Source organism: Miniopterus schreibersii (genome assembly GCF_964146895.1).
Source record: "Miniopterus schreibersii genome assembly, chromosome: 18".
In the NCBI taxonomy this organism is placed as follows: domain Eukaryota; kingdom Metazoa; phylum Chordata; class Mammalia; order Chiroptera; family Miniopteridae; genus Miniopterus; species Miniopterus schreibersii.
Genome location: NC_138121.1, coordinates 17,134,283 through 17,156,803, shown reverse-complemented (window position 1 = coordinate 17,156,803; position 22,521 = coordinate 17,134,283). Strand labels below are relative to the sequence as shown.

At 45.2% G+C, this 22,521-nt stretch overlaps 1 protein-coding gene across 5 annotated transcripts in view; it reads right to left on the bottom strand.

The window, feature by feature from the left end:
• ZFHX3 (zinc finger homeobox 3) overlaps positions 1 to 22,521 on the bottom strand; it is a 243,494-nt gene that overhangs the window by 19,508 nt on the left and 201,465 nt on the right. For all 5 annotated transcript variants that reach the window (XM_081119491.1, XM_081119493.1, XM_081119492.1 and 2 more), the window contains 2 exons: positions 7,696 to 7,829; positions 7,343 to 7,543 (listed from right to left, as the gene is read on the bottom strand). In XM_081119491.1, the coding sequence (XP_080975617.1) occupies positions 7,343 to 7,543; positions 7,696 to 7,829 (335 nt within the window). The remainder of the gene's footprint in view (positions 1 to 7,342; positions 7,544 to 7,695; positions 7,830 to 22,521) is intronic.

Genomic DNA, 22,521 nt, shown 5'->3' with positions numbered 1-22,521 from the left:
AAGCAGCGGTTCTTTGTCTGCCTTCACCTTCCATCAATTAACTCTCCCCGAAATATAATCATCAACCTCACATGCTCCTCTGCATCTTAATTTGGGCCTCCAAACCTGTAGGTCTTGCCCCATATGTGTTTAAGTAATTACTTTTATCTACCTGCATCTTCTCATCTATAGCATTCCCAACCTCTCCCTGAGAGGAAAAAAAAAAAAGCAATGGTATATAAATTTTAACGAGCAAGAGATTTTCAGGAAGCAAAAAGGAATAGCCCTAAAGGGAATCCTAAGGATCTAGAAGTTCTGGTAGGGTCTATCGCTTGTGTCTGAACAGAGAGGTTGAGAATGGAAGCCGCCTTGCTGCACAGGCTATGGAGCCCCCATGTCAGTTCTCAGGCAACTAATGATCTCTCCTGTCCATTCCTTCCTCTCCTACCAGTTCCCAAAGCTTTCCACTCAAAGTTTGCATGCCTTTTTGAAAAGCCATAAAGTTAGTCCTGCCAACAGCTCACTAAGGAGTTCCGTTCACTGAAGAAAAGGAGAGTTGGCCAAAGGCAGAGTTTCAATTCCTTCAACAGTTGCCTTGGAACCCTCCCCACCTTGTTTTTCAGTCATATCTGGCTACCCAAGCTGTGCACAAGGTTCAGACCACCCCAGCCACAATCTCTGATGGAAAGCTGGAAGTCAGTTGGAAAGGCAATCATTTAACTGCTGAGCACAGTTCTGCAAAGAGCTTCCCTTTCACTAGGAGCATTGTAGCATGTAGGTTTCTGAGAGAGGACAAATCCTGGCTACAGTATAACCAAAGCCATCCCAAATGTGCCCACACCAACACAACTAACTGAATCCCACCACCAGCTCCCCTGCACGGATAACATACGCATGCACACTGCACATACACTCTCTCCCTCTTCCCTACTCCATCCACAAACTAAAAGATAACAGTACACAGTAAGTCTAAACACCTACACTTTTTACCCTGACTCTACCATCTGTGTAGGCTGATTTTTCTAATTATCTGTATACCAATAAAGATATGTTCAATGATGTCCCCATAGTCTACCCATTAATGTATAGAGGGGACCTGAGACTATTAAAACAATTTTAACCAAAAATAAAACAAAGCTTCTCTGGTAAGAAAATTCAGTTCATTAGATCCATTACTTCCTCAGAATTTGGGTCACTCAAAATTGGCCCTAGCCATACAAATGGCAGTTCCATGGTGACCTTATTAACCTATTAGGAGAGGTGATCTGAAATTATTCTAATACCCCTAAAGATATCAGTATAAAAGTAATTACTTAAACACATATGGGGCAAGACATACAGGTTTGGCGGCCCAGATTCTACACATGTTCCTCCCACCCTTGTGAGCCAAGTAAACTATATTCCTCCCAGAGTATGCAGAGTTGATGGGAATGTAGGATAAAAGCATCAACTGAGCTGGGGTGCTGAAAGTTTTAAAACAAACAGTGGCTCTAATCTTCCTGACAAGCAAACAGGTCTCACATGTAACAAGAAACATGGAGTTCTGCTCTGATGATGAAATTCTTTAAGTTTAAGCAATTCTCCAATTTAACAACAGAAACAGAAGAGTTCCACACTGATACTAAAGGTCTTCAAGCTTACGCAATGCCAAAGCAACTTAGTTGTTGAAAAGGAAGGGCCTCATGTGACTCTGCCCATCCAGTCATTTAACCAGCATCTGCTAAACACTACAGGGTCCCTGTGGTACCTGCTTATGAGATAGAGCAAGACAAGGTCTGTGCCCAAGAAGCTCACATTCCAGAATAATCAACCTTGTAGAGATCATACACTCCTTAGAAAATTTGATGAAAATTGTAGACTCCTAGAACACGTTCACACACAGACTATTGCAGATAATTTCAGGAAAGCACAGGTTCCTTAGAGGGAAGTCGATGGACTCAAGGTAACTGCTCTTGAATACTAGCAGAGGTGGCATGGGTTCATAAATACCTAGTTCCCACCTCCTGAATGGTGTTCAGTTCACCATTATATTTGAGTTAATGCCTTTCAAATCTCTATGAGGTCAGTGGACACTAAAGCCCCAAGCACACACCTATAAAACACAGAGGCTCCAATGTGGGTCTGGTCCCCATTATGACATTTGGAAGAGGCCACCAATGTTTCTTCTTCCTTGGTAGAACAAGCTGGAATTATAAGGAGCACTTCCCCCCCCTCCTTCTTGCTTTCTCTAGGTCATGGATGTGGAGCAGCCAAATACAGCACCCTGAGCAGCCATGCAAATTCACCTCTCAACATTGTGTGAGGGTTAGATCAATGCAGCCAACAAGTTCCACGAGCTGGAAAGCGAAGATATTTTCTTAGGAAACATACTGAACCTCCTGGTTTCTGAGACACTCACACCTACAGCCTTGGCTCTGTTCACGTAAGTGGGGCTTCTTTCTGAAAGGCTCACTTTTCCAAGTGAAAGTATTGATGTGCCAAAACCTAGACTCCCGAAGAAGCCTCAAATCCTTTACTTTTCAGTGAAAATCAGTAGAATGAAGAACTTCCGACAGAGGAAAAGCCTCAGACCCACGCCATCCTGGCACAGACTTGGCCAGTCTCTATGAATGGTTCTGTTAGGAAAATCTGAGCATGGAGTTAAAACCCACCTGCTTCCAGAGCTGAGCTTTCTAGCTAGCTGTGTATCTAAAGCTGACTGCTCCAGCAAGAGGCCAGCTGCTCACTTCCTCTCCTGCACCTAGATGGCATCTGGGCCCTGATAGCTAGTCTCTGCACTACTGCAGTCAGCAAACCAGGCCACCTCTTGGCAGCAGAACTTCAGAGGTTTTTCACTTCCTTCACTATCTCCCAAATGTCCCAGGCTAGGCACTGGACCATGGACTCTAGAGGGCCTGGTTTCTTTTTTTGTCTTGTTTCCTTTCTAAAGTGTCTTCTATGTGGCTGTCTTCCCCTTTTTTTTCAAAACATAAAACCTATGGGGAAGAACTGCAGGGCCACATTAACTTTCATGTGGGCCAGAATCAAACGTGGCCAGGAACCAGATTTTAAAAACTAAGAATGAGAAAGACTGAAAATGGAGGTGAAAGGGAGAACAGTTGAGAAAGAGAGAGAGCAGAGAGTTGAGAAGGAGAATGAATTGGAGAGAAGAGCTTCATTAGACTCAGAGAGGCAAGCAGTGGCAGTATACCAAGGTCACTTCTAATTTAGACCATCTAATTGGCAAACAGGCTCCAAATGGCTATCATCTCACAGGGCTTGGAATTAATGAAGCCCGATTATTTTCATTACCATCCTCTGAGATGGAGACAGAGAGAGCTGGTACCCAGGCAGGTGGGACAGCCCCAGGGCCAGTGGCCATCCGATAGCCTGGCAGCCTGGCTGTCTGCCCCAGCACTGGGCTATCACAGAGACCCATAGAAGCACAGGCACACAACAAGCCCAGAGAAACATAGATACTGACTGAAAAAAAATCACAGGAGGGAACCTATTGCTCCCACAAAAGAGAAAGAGGAGAACTGCAGGCAGTAAAGGGGCCAGGAGCAGAGAAGGGAAATCTATACATGTATAAAAAATAGAGAATAATTAAAAACTACCGAAGAAAGAGACGACAAAGGGCTAGAGAAAAAGGTGTTTCTGGGCTGCTCAGGGGCCAAACCCCATCTCCACTGTGAGGTTATATTTTGTTAAGTGATCAAGGAACAAAGACAATTTCCCCGATATTAATGTTCCAGGATCCCAGTGGTGTTGCCTGTCACTTAGAGTGATAGTGATCAATTAGAATAATCTGAGAGTATTGAAATGCATGGTAGGTGGTTTTTCCCATTCTCATTTAGGGCTAGAAACATGTCCCCCATGTCCTCAATCCTCCTTCCCCAAATCAGTGGGGACATGAGGGCACAGAGCAGCAGCTCCTACGTCCCCACCACGGATTTGAAATATCTAAGTTCTCTGTAAGTAGGTGAGAGTTCTGTGGAACGGACACTGGGGGCAGGCTGCTCAGTCATGTCTGGAGGGTCACTTGTCTCATTGCCTTTAAGCTTTATAGATTTTTCTTTCATATGACGTGTGTAAAGACACCCTTTGGAGCTCAGTTTCCAACAGGCCAAGCAGAATGAAGTGCTGTGGGTACAGTTTCCATAGTGGAGGGCCAGAGCTGCAATTGTTCCCAGTGGAGAATATTTTTCAAGCCCCCTTCATCAGTAAAAAGAAGGGGACCCATGGAAGACACAGATATGAGATGCAGAGCATAAGCAAGCAGCTGTTACCATAGCAACAGACATATTAGACACTGCAGGTTCCTGAAAGCTGTCTGATAAGGTATTATTAAATGAAGCCTCCTCAAAACACTCTCCATTTACAACTGAACGGAAAGACATTGTGTAGAAAGTAATCTATTTCCATTTATCAGGGTGGAATTTACTTTTAGAGGGACTGAAACCCAATTCAAACCATATCCTGAGACCTTGGACCCAGACAGCAAAAAATATTTACCAGAATTTATAGCTTTAGATACCCTGGACACACCCCAGGTCTGCCAGCAACTGTATTTCGTGTATTTTGCCAGCTTTTCCTATTCTGCAGCCAAAGGCAGCTAACACAGTCAAACCGCTTGGCCAGGAAGAAGAGTCACTCCTCCTCCTGACATTCATCTCAGCCACTCGGGGACAAAGCAGACGTCGCTTTCTTCTCTAGGAGGATGAATGACCGTGCAATGCCCATTCCTTAATGATATGGTTTGGAAAATGGAGCTCTGATTTGAGGGGCATTTCTCATCATGCTGTTTTCAGAGTTACCTCCTCCAGCTGGCCAGAGCATACACATATATGGTCAGAAAGCCTAACTGATACTTCCCCATGGCCAATTTTCTCATAAAATTACAGTAAAATACCCTCCAGGGGCAGGATTCTTAACCATAAGTTCATTATAATCATATAGTTGTAACAAATGCAAATTCCGTTTTAATACCAAACTTTCCAGAGGAAGGACAGTGGCATCTGTTTTGATTCATCAGGCAAGAGACCAAGATCTAATCCTGAAGCAGGACTCTGGGTTCCCCATGAGGTACGGCTACCAATTCCCCTCCAGCCCTGGTTGCTCACCTTTTCCTACTGATGAAGGGGGAAATGCTTCATATAGTCCAATGTAAACCAGCCTCATAACTTGAAAAACCAATTCAGTACTGAAAGCCATGCAATGACTCCATCTTCTCATGCAAAGAGAGTACCCTGAAACCATCCTTACACCCCCAAGCCGAGTAAAACCCTTGTATGATTACATTTCCCACAACTTTCAACTTCATTTCTGAATCCATTCACTTTTTCTTGTTCCCACCAAACTGACTTCCTATAATCACATTTCCCACAATTTGCACACTTTTCAGAAATGTCTAGAAAACATCTCTCGTCTGCTGGGGAAGATGTGCACAGGGATTTCTGTACAAAGGGCCAGGTACAGCCCCTTTAGGGACCATGTTTCTCCTATATAATTATGTTGTTAGAGATTCTTCTAGAACAGGGTTTACTAACTTGGTTCCATGGATGACTTTTAGGGTATCCTTATGCTTCCTGGCACTGTACAGACAATTGTATATATGTACAATACATGATGGAGGTCTTAACAGTGGTTGTCTAACTTTAGTATGCATAAAATAACCTAGCAAGGATACTGCTTGTTTTCATCAGTCTCCAGAAAGGTTGGGAATCACTGCTTGAGAAGGTGCTAGTTAGCAGGTAACACCCAGAAATATCTTAGGGATTGGTACCCAAGCAAACACAGCAGTAACATCCTGCCCTTGAAGACTGTTGGTAAATTAAGATTCATAATGACCTCCACATTTACTATCTTACTATTGCTATTATAAAAATATGACAATGGATATTTGAAATATAATTTACATTCTATCCCTAGAGCTATATAAAAGAAACTTACTGTCATACAGATTACTATAGGCCCACAAATCCTAACCAGATTTATATTAAACAGAAAAAATAACCACTTGAGCAAGAGAAAAATGCAACTAAGTATTGAAAATACTTCCCTCCCCACATTATCTTTCTGTTCCTTTGGCTCTCATGGTTCCAGGTCATCAGTAGGAAGTGGAATGAGGCCTGAAAAATCCCTTTGTTATTTCCAAAACTGGTAACTATGCCAAGAAAACCTGTTACATCTACAGAAACCAACCCATCCACAGAAGGAGGTTTCCACTTAGAGAGAAACTTTTAACAACATTCACCAGTCTATTGGAAAATACCCACGGAAAGAGAATTTATACATTGAAACGCGTGCTAGGTTACCTTTGAGTTTCCCACTGGCTGCTAACATTCTCTCGATGCTACATCACTTACAACACCATCCATTAATTTTGCATAACCAAATGGAATGGGAAACGCCTAGAGGTTACATGGCTGTGACCTGCACATTACACCGTGGACTTCTGAACAGACTACCTCTCTGGGAATCTTCACACAAAAAGGCAATCAAATTAACTTAATTCCTCCACTATTGAAACAAGTTAGAGGTGAGACTAACTCTCTCTGGTGCTTTTTCCTCTAGTGATCAGGAGAGGGCTTTCACAGTAGTCCCAGCACAGACAGAAAATAAGACATTCGTGTCACCTGTAGTACTTTGACAAGTGTTCACATTACAATTAGATTTAAGTTTTTATACTAACCTTTTGGGCCATGTTTACAGAGGCCACTTATAGCCATGCTTTTAAAACCTGCAGGTGTAACAACATCATGTTCAAAATGCAAAGCCCTCATTCATGAATCAACATGTACCATCCAACTGACCATTTTCCTGCTTTGAGAATAAGAATGTCCACCTGAGAAATGCCCATGTTACAGGGGCTATGCTCCTAGAGTAGGAAAATATGAGTTCAGCTCTCAACTCTGCCACTTACGAGTGACATCAAGTTATTAACTTCTCTGAGCCTCAGTTTCCTCAGCTGTTAATGTAAATGTGTCAGACTCTTATGTGAGGATGAAATGAGACATAATGGATATAAGAGCAACATAGAACATGACCTGCTCAAGGTTTGAAGAATCTGAATAACAATTTCTTTGCACAAAGGATCAGTTACTCTAGGCCTGTGCATCCCTAAGGGAGAGAGGAAGAGGGTGTGGGAAGGTTGAGAAACACATACGTATTCAGCCCTTTGGGCCACGGTCACGCCATAGGCCTGCCAAGTCTAAGGCAGGCACAGTAGCACAAAGTCACAGAACTAGGACCATTTTTGACATTTCCAACTCTACATTGACTTTCTCATCCAATAACACAGTATCTTTCTTGTCCATGCTATTGCATCACCTTTGACCCCGGGGCAAGAAGAGCCACAGGGTCCTGCTCTTGGCTATCTTACCGTCATAATGAGCTTCTCCACGCAGTCGGGTGCCACACTGTGGAGGTGGGTGAGGTGGAGCTGGAGGTGGATCTTGTTGTTGAGCATGTCCTGGCACAGGGGGCAGCGAAGCATGGGCTGCACTGAGTGCTGCGTCATGGCATGCACCCGGAGCCTGTTGACATCGGCGTTGCTGTACTTGCAGTAGGGACACTGGTACATCTGTGGGGAACACACCCATCCCTCTGGCTGAGTCTTCAGTTCCCACCAGCAACCGTGTCAGCCCCAAGCCTGCCCACCCAAGAGTTCATTCCCCATTGGTGTCTGAAACACTTCCCCCCAATCCCACCAGGAGAGCCCCCTTCCTGCCTCACCTGCTCCGCCTTGGTCTCCTCCGATGTTTTTGGTCGCTTCGAAGAGAGAGGAGACTCTGAGCTACCTGGGAAGGAGATGCGCTTGGAGGTTGCAGGAGAATCTGTCAGCTCCTTTTCTGCTTGGCTGGACGATGCTGGAAGAAAAAGCAGAAGATGCAATACAGCAGCCAGACCAGGCCAGTTCCCAGAGGCTCTGTGTTGGGTGAAAATCAACATTCATTTATAGCACAGGATTTTCTTGAAACACCAAAATTCAAGTAGGATGAGCATCCAGACTGACTTATCAAGCGCATTGGAAACGAAGCAAATGTATCTTTTCCCCCCATGCATTTTCTGTCACGACTAACAACTGAACACTACGGAAAAAAAGTAAAGAAATGGACTACAAGTCTGTTGGATTAAGCTCAATTCATTCAGTCTGTTCTGACCTCCTCTAATCAAGACACAATCTGCTGGCTTGTGGGCACAGGGTGGGTGCGAGAATCTCACCAACTGCTTCGCCAAAACCACGAGTCAACCTGAGTGCCAGACACACTCTGTTTTCACAGAGGTATTAAACTGTGTGCGCCCCACTTTGCTGTCCCAGCTCATCACAGAAGACGTGACGACCAATGTGATCTGAGGAAAGTTCACACGGATATGCGCATACAAATACAGGGTGGGGCAAAGTGGGTTTACAGTTGTCTGTATAGAAGGTAATACATAATTAATAATAGTACTAGAATACACTCTCACATTACGAATACTCACAACTGTACACCTACGTTTGCCCTGCCCTGTACATGGAGAAAAGAATCAAGTTTGAGTTCAGCAACTTGCTTTTGGGGACGAATTAAGAGTGGAATGAGGCAGGGCGTGAATCTAATGTATAATCTAGCCAGTGCTCCCAACACAAGTTTATTCACAGTGAGTGGTAACAGGGGACATTTCCTATCTGCTTGCCCAAACGGTGTCCTGAGCACCTCCTGCGCACCTCACTCCACCAAAAAAAATAAATAAAAAAATTAACACTAATTAATGAAGAGAGTCACAGGAGGCTTCAGTAGCAAACGGGGGAAGGGAGTGTTGGTGGAAAGAGTGTTCTGAGGCGTGGAAAGGGATCTGGAAGACTTTGATGAGAAAACAGCTGGGCTCCAGGTTTTAACCAGGAGCAAGCAGGGCTCCTCCAGTGTAAACACGAGTTTCAATGCGGCGGGGTTTGGTCGTTCTAAAACCTGGCCTGTAGCTGGGGCTTGGCTCTCTCACTTGTTTTGGACATGGAACTCCATTTTTTTTAGAGTTTTGCTAAAAGCGAAAAGACAAAAAAAAAAAAAGTCCTAAAGATGGTAGTGAGAAAATTTATCCCCACTGCTCTCCTTGGCAAATAATTTGACTCAGCACTGAAGTCACTGGTTTGGAAAGCCTAATTTTTATTGCTTTCTGTCTCACCCAGTCTAGTCACCTGACACATGTTTCCACTTTCTGCTCAGCTTTGAAATTTTTTTTCTGACACGGATGCTGTCGTTACAGACGTGTGCTTTAATAAACAATTTTAGAAAATCAATTTTATTCATTAAAATCATAAGGCCACAAAATAATTTTGAGGGCAAAAAAATTGCTAAATGCAGGAAATATTCCAGGAAGTTGATGCTCTTCCCTGAATGCACATCTTGTGACCTTTAACCCCAGTATCTTGGTAACCTGGTCTACATAAGTTTGTAGGACATCTATTATTTAAAAAGTACAAGGACAAGCATATTACACACAGACCTCTCCGCCTCCCCACACACACATTCATAACAGTACTTTAATCTGTCTCGAATCGACTTCAAACCCATTTTGCTCTTAATGGGAGTTATTCATTTTCACTTGAAAGGTAGTACACGACGGCTGGATATTTAATGTGATGGACTGGCTGCTGATTAACTAGGTGCTGTAACATTCTCGACCGGCTCCCCCACGGCCCACTTCCCATCTCTTGGCCCCCTGCAGACATGCTCCTGTGGAACGTTGTGTCCCAGGGTTTAGACCTCACAGTGTGCTGGGCCCCTGCCTGAAGACTCCCACAGTAGGAATCCTTTATTAATGTTTCAGGGACTTAAATTCCCCCTGCCCCCAGAAGGTTCCTTAGTCTCCATCATTTTTTCATTTTTGCCTACTGGTTATCTTCTACATATTGACTCTTCCAATGCATCCCAAAGATGAGTGGGTGGAGGTGTTCATTAGGTGGTACTTTAGATGCTTATTTGTTACAGTCGCCTGTTCACCTTCCCTCTTTCCGACCTCCGACCTATAGGCACTGGGTAAGGGCCAGGGCACACAGTTAGGAAAGAGCCACTGCTGCTCCTTTTTTTCAATAGAGGCAAACCAAGATACAATTATATTCCAAATACCCACCCTGTCTTTTTATTAGTCTGCCTGACCCGAAACAACACTTGCTTTTACAGGACCATGACACTACCTTGTAAAATGCCCTCAATCTGCTTGCTTCCCCCCACCCCAGAATGACTGTCAATTGTACAGTTGCTCGGCAGTGTGAATGAATGGGCACCAAGGCTGACACCACCCAACTCATCTCAGTCGCTGGGAGGTGGAAAGCAAGCCCAGGGTAAGCCAGTGCGGCTTTCACTTCCTCAGGGCCAGAGTCCACCCTCTTCCTTCAGTGTTCAATGCAAGATGGATTGTGACGAGGTTGCAGAGGTGAGAATTCTGGTTTCAAAATCCACTATTCTTTCCCCCGGCATGGAGAGGGTAACTTTTATTACCTTTTTTTTTTTTCTTCTTCAAACTCTTAAACTGCTCTGGAATTCTAAAGCATCCTTTGTGAGCTCAAGCTAAGGAGGCCTTGTAAAGGACTTTTAAAAAACGAAATCATTCACTCATTCCTCTTTCACTCCAGGAACACAACATCCCTGCTATAATGTGAAACGCTGCATCTACTGACATAAAAACTTCTGGGGTTCATCTCCCTTCTACCCGAGACAACCTGTATTTGTCTTAGATCTGTCTAGAAGTGGACATTAGCCACCTGCAGCTCTCTAGCTCCTTTTCTAAAGATAAAGCTGTGCCATTCTTATAACAGATTCTATTAATACCCACTTACAATCCCACTGTTTCCCTGGGTGATGTGGGGACTGCTCCTAAAGACTTAACTAGGCTGATAGGCCCCTTCCTAGCTTGACCTCAGACATTAGAAGTCCATCCCCATCCAGACGTGGTACCTAAGTCTTTATACGGATTCTGTAGACAGGCAAACAGTTGTGCAAGTTCTCTGTCAGCATACTGGATGGGGGTCTGCTCTAGGCCACACGCAGTCTGAGGTTTCCTCAAGCTTCTCTCTGAACAACTTCAAACAGGCCAGAGTCTCAAAACCAATTTCCCCCTTAGTTCTGTCACCGGCATACATTGTGGGCATAAATACCTGAGGTGATACAGACACTGAGAAAGAAGAAAGCACTGTAGTTTTATGCTTTCTTTGAAGACTTTCCTAAACTTTGACTTACATTCTTGGAGAGATGTCACAGTCTCGAAAACATTATTTGAAAAAATCAATTACTGGTCACTTTAAGGCCACCATGACATCACATTAGTGAAATGGAAATAGATACCCTCCAGAGACAAGCCATAGTTCAGACAGTACCTGGAAACTTGGGTTTCTACTGGTGACGAAAATGCAAATGACTTGAAGAATGACAACCAGTGCCAGTTTCCACAACAAATGATGAAATGAATGGGAAACAATGTAGGACTCTTCCATGGTTAAGTAAATACAGTGGCACCTCGTTTTTCGAATGTAACCTGTTCTGGAAGACCAAGTTCTGAAACGTTCGAAAACCGAGGGATCCACAACCGACAGCTGGGCCTCAGGATCTTGCCCTCAGCGGAAGCCGTGTTCGACTTCCGAGGTGTGTTAGAAACCCGAAGCATTTACATCTGGGTTTACTGCGTTCGTAACCCGAAATGTTCGTCAACAGAGATGTTTAAAAACCGAGGTACCGCTGTAATGCTCTAGCCACTCTATTGGGTAGTAGAAGACATTCAAAAGGATAGCTATGAAGCAATATGGAAAAGTCCCTGCGAATGTTCATCATGAGGGAAAAAACAAGGTAAAATGTGCATTATACCACGATACAGCCATATAAAAAATCAGACTAGAAGAGAAGGTTGTATTTGGGTGATGGCATCACGGACCGTTTTCCTACTTTCTCGGTTTGTCATCTAGTTCTATTATTTTTAATATTATAATTAAATAGCTTAACACTTAAATTCAACTGTCCTTGCGAAAGTGGATATTTGGATCCATACTGTGAAAAACACCAGGTGGCATTTTTTACTTTGCTGGTTGAAGCAGTTTTTTCCATTTTGGCAGCTATGTCATACGAAAGTATGTTGTTAAATCCCAATGAATCTTCCCCAGACAACATGCTGGGCTCCTGGCACTTCAAAGGGGATAAAAGCGTGGCAAGGAATCACGTGGGTGCATGCACTACAGATTACATACCCCACAAAGCCAGGCAAATGGGGCAGCTGGGAGCCGGAATGCTGGGTCAGACCCCCACCGAAACCTGATAGGATGTGAGCTGGGGATTCCGTGCCACGCAAACTTTACAAGGAGTGAGAAAACATTTGCTCCACTTGTTAGGAATTATGGTTGCCTTACCCAACTCACTGATGAGGCACAAAAGGACTGGCATGTCCTTGTTATGGAGGACAGAAAATTCAAAGCTGGCTTTCTGGGCCGAGAGCCACCGTTTCCCCTTAAACTGCGATGGGTTGGCCACTACAGCTCACAAAGACAAATACTGAGAGGCAGACCTGGTTCATGGCTCTCCATTTTATTCTCTTAGGTTCCTCTACATTCGAGGCAAAAGAATTTCATTTCAAAGGGAAACACAGTAATCAATGCATGGCTTCCTTGGGGGAAAAAACCATTTGTGCAGAAACATCGAGTTCCAGATATCCTTTGTTTTTAACATATTTGTTTGGAAAGTATTTAACCTCTAAAAATATTTATTTAAAAAGTTACTCCTCCTAACATACTAATTAGAGGGAGTAGGGAAGGGAAGAGAGCCAATCTGAATGCATGCAGGTTTTGTTTGTGATTTTCAAGACATGGTTTTACTATGCTCTAAGCACAAAGAATAATTAAAACAAGCTTAGTAAAGCTTGACTTACTTTAAAGAATAGGTAAGAATAGTATAACTTAGGGGTCTTATAAAGTAGTGAAGTGTGGTAGAAACAGTAGCTGGAACTTCGTCTGCTAAAACCACCCTTCCCAAGGATGAATTCTCATCCAATTCAAATCCTTACCAACGAATTAACATCAAGTCACTGAAATTTTGGCAACAGAAAACTTCAGAGTTGTACTTGCAATTCCATAGATGGCCAGTGGACTTCATGCCAACACACGCCTCATTTCTTATCCTATGACAGTGTCTGTGCAGAAGCCATGTGGGACATGGGGCTGCTGCCTCATGAAAAAGAAACCTGAAGAAAAACTGGAAACGTAGAAATGGAACCTGAAGATACCCCCGTTTTTAGCTTTCTCTAATCATTAGCCAAGACATTGACTTGCCCTCTAAGAAAACCACAAGTACTGGTAGAATTAATTTCTGCGTCATGAATAAATCTTACGCAACACACCACTGGTGCTGCTGGCGTGGTGGACATTCTCTGCTGCAGGCCAGCCTCCCTTTGGCTAGAGACCTCCCTTGGGGAGGTCCTGGGCGTGCGTTGAGCTGTCCAAGTTGCTGGGACATTTCTTTTGCATTTCCTCTTTTCATGGTGGAGTGGTACCTAGAGCTGGTATTCACCAAAGTGCTGACCCTCTTCTTTTGGGGGTCCTGAGGTGAGCCCACTGAGGGCCCGAGATGCCGCCTGACATTTAATCCTTGTGGAGAGGCCACGGGCAGCCTCCACTCCCACTTCTCAACCATCAGACTCTTAGCTAAAGTGCCACTGACAGCCCCTCCATCTAAACTTCCATCTCCCAAACCAGCAACATAATGGAGGAGCCAATTAAATGATTATTAATTCATGCTACTTTCCGTAAGCCAGAGGTTCTCATCGCCTTGTGTTCCGTAAACCAGCTTGCCACCTGCCCCAGAAATTTACAGCAATCTTTGATCTATCTCCATTGACTAAGGAGAAAAAAAAACTCATACAACTCCATACTCAGTGTTTGAGTTGGGACAACTGCCCCAGTGCACAAGGCACAGAAGCCTCACTAGATCTGAAGATGGTCATTCAGCTCATAATAGCAATGAAATGAAAGGTGCAATGTTCTCCTTCCATCGCCCGTCTCCCTCAGCTCCTCAGGAGCCTCAGACTCCATCTAGACAGCAGGAGGCCTTGTTTCCAGAGGGCCATCTGTGCTGCTGACTCTGTGATCTTCGCACTGTCGTTGCAAGTGGGGCTGCTCTTGGCGTTCGCTTGCAGGGCCCTCCCCAGAGAGGCTAGGATTTCCTCCTCCATCGCTATGGAGCTACTGCACTTGATAAGTGGCCAGAGTGCTGGCTACATTCTCTTCCTCCCCTAATACAGAGAACGGCTTTGCTGCCAACTTGGTCTTTAAACATGCAGGGTCTCATTCTGCCTCCAACCAAGCACTTAAAGATGTTTTGAAGAGGAGTCAGGGAACTTGTACGAAGCAGAGAGAGGCGTGCACTGTCTGCCCAGCGGGGTGGCCTCATGCGCTGGCTAACACAAAGGGGCTTCTCCCTTCCCAGCAAGGCACGGAATCTGTCTCAGAGTCCAGCCCAGTGAGGCAAAGGACCTTCTCTGCAAGACACAGTCCCATTCTCAGTACCTGCAAAGCTATCCTGTGCCTATGAATCGCTAGGAAGCATTTTAAAGTACAACCACCTATTCAAAGAGTAGATGAATATGCCTAGATAGGTAGAGCAAGAAAGACATACAGGTCTCACCAGCTTTTCAGACATGCCTTTCTGTTTCAATAAAGGATTTCAAAGAAAACTGAGTGATACCACAGACGGCTGTTTTGGGCACTCGGGGAAATGGCTCACTGTTTTTCTCCTCCAAGTCAAATGTGACTAGATAGGCCAGCACTCTGAAAATTCAGAAGCTCTTGGGTGCTGTTACTGCTTTTCTGCTTTTTATTTGGAAACAATTATAGATTCACAGGAAGTTGTAAAAATGGTAGAGAGGTCCTGTATCCCCTTCACCCAGGGGCTACTTTGTAAGCCATGTTTAGAGAAAGATTTCTAGGCCTCCCATCGGTTTTCATTGTGACCATTTCTCTGACCAAACCTTTCTTCCACTCCCCGTCCTGCTATCCGGGATTACATCTGCCAAGATTCAGGACCTATGCTTCTAGCACTTTTCCTGTCTTTTGGGAAAGCTCAGTAACTCCTGCACCCAGCAGGTGCTCAGGACTGGTCATCTAGCGAAAGGAACAATAGTTCTCCAAGCCACATGCATGTCCCCAAGAGCACAGCCTAAGGTTCTCAAACTCAAGTGTGGTCAGAAATCCCCTGGAGAGCTTGTTGAAACACAGATCATGGGCCCCACTCCCAGAATAGGTCTGATAAAGAGAATTGCATTTCTAGTGAGTGCCCAGGTGGTGTCCATGGTCCAGGGACCACACTTTGAGAATGCTGTCAGAGCCAAAGCTTTCTGTAATTGGTAGGAACCAGATCATGCTATGGTAGGATAGAATTAAATAAGAGGGCCTGGCAGGTATGGGCAGATCTCCCAGTCCACTTTCAAATGATTCTTGCCAACATAGTACTCTTACCATCTATGCTCAGGGACAAAAGCTCGGCCTGGTCTCAAAGCTGGATGTTTTTCCCTCAGGCCGAAGGTGAGAGATTAAATATGGCTGTCCCTTAGGGAACCTGCTCACTCTAAAACACAGACACCGCTCAAAGAAATCTAGGAGGAATGACTTCCATGTGTTCTGTTAGCAGTGTAATCCAGAACAAAGACAGACTGGTTTGCTTATTGGAAGTCTTGGTTTTTCCACGTGTCCAAGAGAGTCTCTGAAAAGAGGGCAAATACCTACAGACTCTTTCCACTTTGCAGAAGGAAATACCTTCAGTGCTGGCCTCCCAGGTCCTGCCATCTGCAGGCCATGCCAGCCTTTGCTTCAGCCTTGGGAGGGATACAGAGACCCACACCAGCCCTATGTGCACACATGGGCAGGCTGGGAGCGGGGAGCCACAGGGCCGCTGCCCCAGTCAGCAGCCTCAGGTGGAGTGGCAGGCCCATGCTGACTGGTGGCTCCAGCTGCCTGCTCTGCATCTTTGGGGAGAAAATAGTGCTAAGCCCTACATCAGAGGCATCAATCTGTTGCACTAATTCCTTGTTGAAATATGCATAAGGCTGCTTAACTATACTGATTTGAGCTCCCCAAAGGCCATCCCACAATTCAATTTCAAGATACCTTGCTCCCTCTGTGTCAAGTTTCTGAATGAACCTCCAGTCAAAACAGAGCCACCAGCCACCTCACTGACACCAATATTGGTGTGGTCTGTTTAATAGCTTCTAGACACTGGGCTGCCACCGTGAGACTGGCTTGTGCCAGGTGCTGGGGACCAAAGGGGCCAAGGCCTGACTTCTCACTTTGAGGTATCAAGTCAGCTTGCCTGCTTCTGGCCTCTTGTCAGTTCCCCCCAAGCATCCTGTCTTCCCTGGGAGAGCCTCCCCAGCTGTGCACAGATGCCATCTGCCGCTGTGGTCAGTGTCCTGTGAGCATGGGCAGCTACGGTCCGGGGATACATCAGGGTCAGCATTGTCACTCTGCCCACTGGCTTAATTACAGGATTGTGACAACCATGGACTTAGAGAAAACCAAACGGGAAGGACCTTGACGACAACTGAACTGACAGAAGAAATAGTCCAGAGGTACAAAATGTAGGGCAAAACAAGGGCACTGTGTGTCATTCTGGGACCAGGCCAAAGTTAACTGAGAGAAGCTCATCCAGGCCCCATTGAGTCAAACATTAATTAGGTCAGTTAGGGTCTCTGAGCCCTAACACTGGGTAGATCCCCAGAGACTGGAATATAACAACACTCATCCAGTTTTTTCTCCATTCTAAACCTATCTTACCAAATTTTAAGAGTGAAACTGAACTTGTGGACATAAACACATAAAACTTGGGTCCAGCATGGTGATGAGACACAAAGAACTCTGAACTTCTCAGTGCCCTTAATGAATCAGCCTTCCCCATGATCCGCCAAGGATTTCCTCCTGCTAGTCCAGGTTTGACAGGAGTGTGTGAGACTGTATTTGGGGAAGAAAGACATCACTCCAGTCTCTATAAGGCCAGAAAATGGGAATTATTTTCCACTCTTCTGTAGGTTTGAAGTTACCAAGAAGACTGGAAACATCTCCTCTTGGGATTTTGCACAGTACCAAGAGAGGGAACATCCCCACCCAGCCATACCTACATCAATGCTTCTCTTAGTCTCCACCCAGTCCCCACGCTCAGTTGGCTCACAGTGCTCCAAAGGCCTGGAACAGATGATATGTGTGAAGGGTGGGGATGTGTGCTGCTGCACCTCTAGGGACTCCTCAAGAATGGATGTGCTCACGTGTTGTTTTCCTGTGGCCAAGTTCTCTGTACACAAAGGCATCAGCCCCCTGGCTAAGTCACAAAGCACAGTGGTTGGCAGTGCTGGCCACAACCTGATTCAGATCCCAGCTGTGTGACCTGAGGCATTTTACTTGACTACACCGAGCTCTCACTTTCCTCTTCTGTCAATGGGATAACGGTATCTACTCATAGGGTTTCTGTGGGGCTAGCAAGAAAGATCAGGAACATAAAGCCTACCACAGAGTCTAGGATATGGGAGAGCTCAAACATTTGTTGCTATGGTTTCGTTTTTAGAAGTATCTCTGGGAAATAATATGGGTCCATGTGTGGCCACATAACCACAGAGCGAGGGGAGAGGCCTGGTTTTAAAGACAAGCACAGGCACCCTAGGTTTGCCTTTTCTGTCTATCAACATGGAGTAATCCTACTAACCCCTGGGTTTGAGGCCTCAAAAGCAGAGAGTAGAATAACTTGGACTTGAAAGTGTTTATGGTTATGCTATTTCACCAACGGATTGTTAATGAAACATTCAAACAGTATGAAGCACTTTCTAGGTGCTGGAGAGTACAAGAACGAATGCAGGGATGGGGAGAGATGAAATAGGCAGAGCACAAAAGACTTTCAGGGCAGTGAAAATACTCCGTGTGAAACTATAATGATGGATACTTGTCATTATACGTGTCCAAACCCACAGGACGTACAACACCCAGAGTGAGCCCTAATGTAAACTATGGACTCTGGTGATTATGATGTGTCAGTGTAGGTTCAACATTGATAAAAAATGTACCATCTGGTGAGTGAAGTTGATGGGGGTGGCTATGCATGTGTGGGGGCAGAGGGCAATGGGAAATCTCTACCTCCCTCTCGATTTCGTTGTAAACCTAAAACTGCTCTAAAAAATAAAGTCTTTTTTTTTTTTTAAAAAATGAATGAATGCCACATAGCCCCAACCGTAAAGAGCTGACAATTTTGTATGACGACTAGAGAAAAAGGGTTTTCTAGTTTTCTCTTCCAGTCTTCTTACAATAAGAGAAAACTATGTTATGTGTTCTTTAGCTTTATAATCTGGGGAACATATCACTGACCCAGAAGGTAAATTGGGGTTTGATCACAAATCCGACATCCAGTAGTTCCCATCTCTGAGTCTTAGTTCTCTAGCCTGCAAAATAAAGATCATGCTGGACCCAGGAAGGACGTGAGAGCCTAATGAAAGTGCTCTGATATCCCACGAGAAAGGCACCATGGTCTTTTTTTAAAATTCATGACCATGATTCTAATAATAGAGGTGCTTCCCCCCTCAGCACAAAAGCTCAAACTGAAACAAAGCAAGAAAGATCGGCACGGCCGCTTTGCAAGAATAATACGCAAATTGGCGAGGTATTTTCTATAGTGATGAAAAATGACTTGCTCCTTAACCTGCATGTCCACAGCCTTTTATTTATGCCCAGATGATAATTCTCATGACACTGTAGCATAGTTATGTAATTACATATGATGCCCCTTCTAGAAAGTACGTCCTTTACTTTTTTGTACGTCCTGCATCTGCCTTAGATATCTGCACAAAAAATATTTGCTCAGTTGATGTGGTCCCTTATCTCTTTTATGATTTACCATATAAATTCTCAGAGCCAAGACCTCTGAATTACTGGAATTCAGGCGAGTCCAGATATGTACCACACCCTATGTCTATTTTTGCTTCCCAACATAAAAATAGTTCAAATGGTTTGTTTTCAATTGTGAGACAGAATTCTGCCTGCATTGACTTTAAACATCCAAGTTATACTGAAAGTGGCCTGGAAAAAAAAAAAGTGGGGGAGGGGAACGAGTGGACTCTGGAAAAGCTGACATAGCCACACAATTCCCATCTGTGTGCAAAAATGTAAAACCAAAAACAGTTTCCATTGGCAAGAACGTGAACCGCAAAGGGGCCATGCAAGGCAGGCTCCCAGCCTTCCCTCGCACGCACCCTACAGCAAAGACAAATTTACTTTTGGGTGAGGTGGAGAAATGGAACCAAGCACCAGAAGGACTTAGGATTAGGCCAGAATGCCTTCTGTAGAGGCGTGGTGGAGAATGGCCTGGTTCCAGCCAACAGCAGGGCTGGGAGATGGGAGCCACTCAAAGGCATCCACGTGCATATCCAAGGATGTCTCCACTGATGTCCTCATCACACTGAGCTCTGACAACAGTGCGATGGGTCCCAGTAACACAGGGCGAGGTGACAGAATGTGGTGCTCTGAGGTCCCACCAAGAAAGGCAGGCTTGGTATGTCTCATCTTCCTGGGAAGAGCCTCAGGGGCCTTTGTGGACTCTGCCCAGGCTCCGGGTCCATGCTGCCTCAATCAGCTGCAGACTAGGGGAATCCTTCAACGTTACCAGCTTTCCAACGTTACAAATTGCTGTACATCGTCTCTCATCTAGTTATGTCTTTAAGGAGCTCCAGCACTGCAAGAAACCATTTAGCCCAACATACCATTTTTTAGATTTGGAAACTGAAGTCCAGAGACCTGAGGTCATACAGCTCATCTTAGGGGCAGAGTCAGGCCACGAGCCCTGGGCTTCTGACCAGTAGCCAGCCCAGCAATTTCCCTAACACATAGACAGTTCCTCTCAGCACACACCTCCTTTTGTCTTTACGGATTCAATGTTTTAAAAAGTTTTATTTTACTCCATTTCCACTCTGTGTCACAGGTTACCTCTGAGGCACTAAGTCCCCCATACAACGGCACCCGTATTCATACAAACCCGCAGACAACGGGGAGAATGGTGGACGGCTGGTAATAGGTTTGCACCAGGATTTGCCTGACCTGCTTTTTTTCAACCTCAGTAATTAGAAAGGCAGCGGGTCTGCAGGAATTATTCGGATGCAGCAAGAGCGGTACACTCCACATTTATGTTAAACATGTCAAGTCCGATTGAAATCATGCCTGCCAGCACCATATTCCATAAACACACTTTCCCTAACAGTCACCCAGCCCCTGCCAGCCCATTAATACCTCCTTTAATAGCAATCTTCCCCAGATTCAAATCAGGGATGCTCCACTGCACTAATTGCTCTGTGTTAGGTGAGCATCATGGATTTTAAGAAATTATTAAAATAAAACCCCATCAGGCCATTGTGCTAGAAAAACAACACTCGAGCTACAGTTCTAACTAAAAACTAGAAACATGGACATCCCTTAGGGGTTTCTGAAGCACTGTCATAGTGTTAGTTTAAGTGGGCTACCCCCCCCATGTTTTTTGTTTGTTTGTTTTTAAAGCCCCCCACACCCCATATTCATCGTGTCTCAAATTACCTTAACTAGACCCAGCTTCGTGCTCTGTAGCTGGAAACCATGGCAGCTCAGGATTTAAATAACCATCTTGCTGTGATTCTTTGCCAAGAGTTCAATTTTTCCCCCCTAATTATTGGTGATAAAACATCATATTAATTGTATATCACTTAATTTATAGCAATTAATGATTGACTGAATGGTCCCCGCATTAATTATTGTTCAGTTGCTGACACTGGGGGCTCTTCAATCTACAATACACACTTTCAAACCCTCGCTGCTAAAAGACAACGAGGGAGCGCTCTCGCATTTCAAACAGAAAACCACGAAGTTGGGCGGTGGAAATGACTGCGCATTAGGGAAGAGGCTTTGCTTCCGAGGGCCCCCTCACCCGCTGTTGGCCCACAAGCGAGCTTCACACCCGCCTCGAGGAGACTGACCCTGAGGAGTTTACCGAGGGCTTGTACATGTGCCACCGCTCGCGGTCATGCAGCCCAGCCCGGGGCTGGTGGTGCCTCTTGTCCATGTTTTCCAGACAAGGCACCCAAGGCTCCAGGAGGCCAAGCCCCTCGACCGAAGTCGTTCTCTTCATGACTCCAAGTCCAGAGAGTTCTTTCAGAAGGAGCACAGCGCTGACTAACTGCAAGGTGCGCTCCTCAAGGTGGCTGTGGTGGTAGTGCCACCGTACAGCGTGAGGACAGTGCTGCTCCTCGTGCCCTGAGGGAAGTGAGAACTAGGCCAGAGGGCCGGGCTGAGAAGTGCCATTCCCGGGAGGTGGTGCGGCACACTGCTGAGAGCTGGGGCTCTGCCCTAAGTTAGGGGAAGTGGCAGAGCCAGTCTGCACCTCTGGACCTGTCTGCATGCCTTCTGGCCACTTGCTTGAGCTCCGAGACTCAGTTTATTTATCTGCAAAAGGGTGGGGAGAGGGGGCTGGTTATTTGTAGTGTCTGCTTCATGGAGTGCGGGGTGAGAAATGAAATAATGTATATAATCTATGTAACATAAGGCTTCCCAGCTCCTTTTCTCATCATGCCACAGACACAAAATGATGGCAAGCTGGTAAACAGGTGACGCTGCAACTGACCCAGCTTCAGCAGCCCCCAGCCCCACCCAGCCAACCCGGGGGCTGTGGGGACAGCACACCTGTGTACCTGTGAGCCATTCAGGGCAGGGCGGGCCTGCCAGGGAGGACCAGTGTGACACACTCGAATGGTGCCTGGCAGAGTTAGAGTTTATTGTATCCTTAATGATAACTTGAAAGTTATACCCATGCCACACTCTTTCAGGGCTTGAATATGAATAGTTGTACTCTCCAGGATGGCAGCCACTTACATTTAAATTCATTAAAATTAAATGTATTTTAAAATTCAGTTTCTCATTGGTACCAGCCACACTGTAAGTGCTCAACATCTATATGTGGCTAGTGGGTCACTATATTGTCCAGCGTAGGTGCAGGACATTCTGTCAGCACAGAAAGTTCCACGGGACAGCACTGGACCCTAGTGATAGCGTTCTGATGACTGTGAGTGGTCCTGAAATCCCCACTGGAGTGTTACACTGGAGTGGAAGGCCGCTCCTATCATCTCATGGAACCTGGCTCTGTAGAACTCTAACCAGTGTCCTGTAAATGGGCAGAGACCCAGCCACTGACAGTGGGACTTATGCTGTCATGATTCAAACCACTGTCTTGCTTGTCTTGCTGCCACTCGAGGTAAAAGACCTGCCATCTAAATAAAAGAAGCCCAAAGAGACACCAAAAAGGAAACGAGGAGTCCCACTCCAATGTGAAAATAACTAACTAAAAAATTTTAGTAAAGATTATCCATTCCTGCACAAACCCTCAAACTACATAATCAATAGCTGAGAAAATGCCAATTATCCAAGCCCATTTGAAATATTATTAATCTGCATCATGAGCAGCCACTAATCAGCAGTACAAATTGTGAAATCACTATTTATTTATTTGCCAGGAGGAAGCACTCCCCATCACAGTTAATCAGACAGGAGCAGCTCAATTT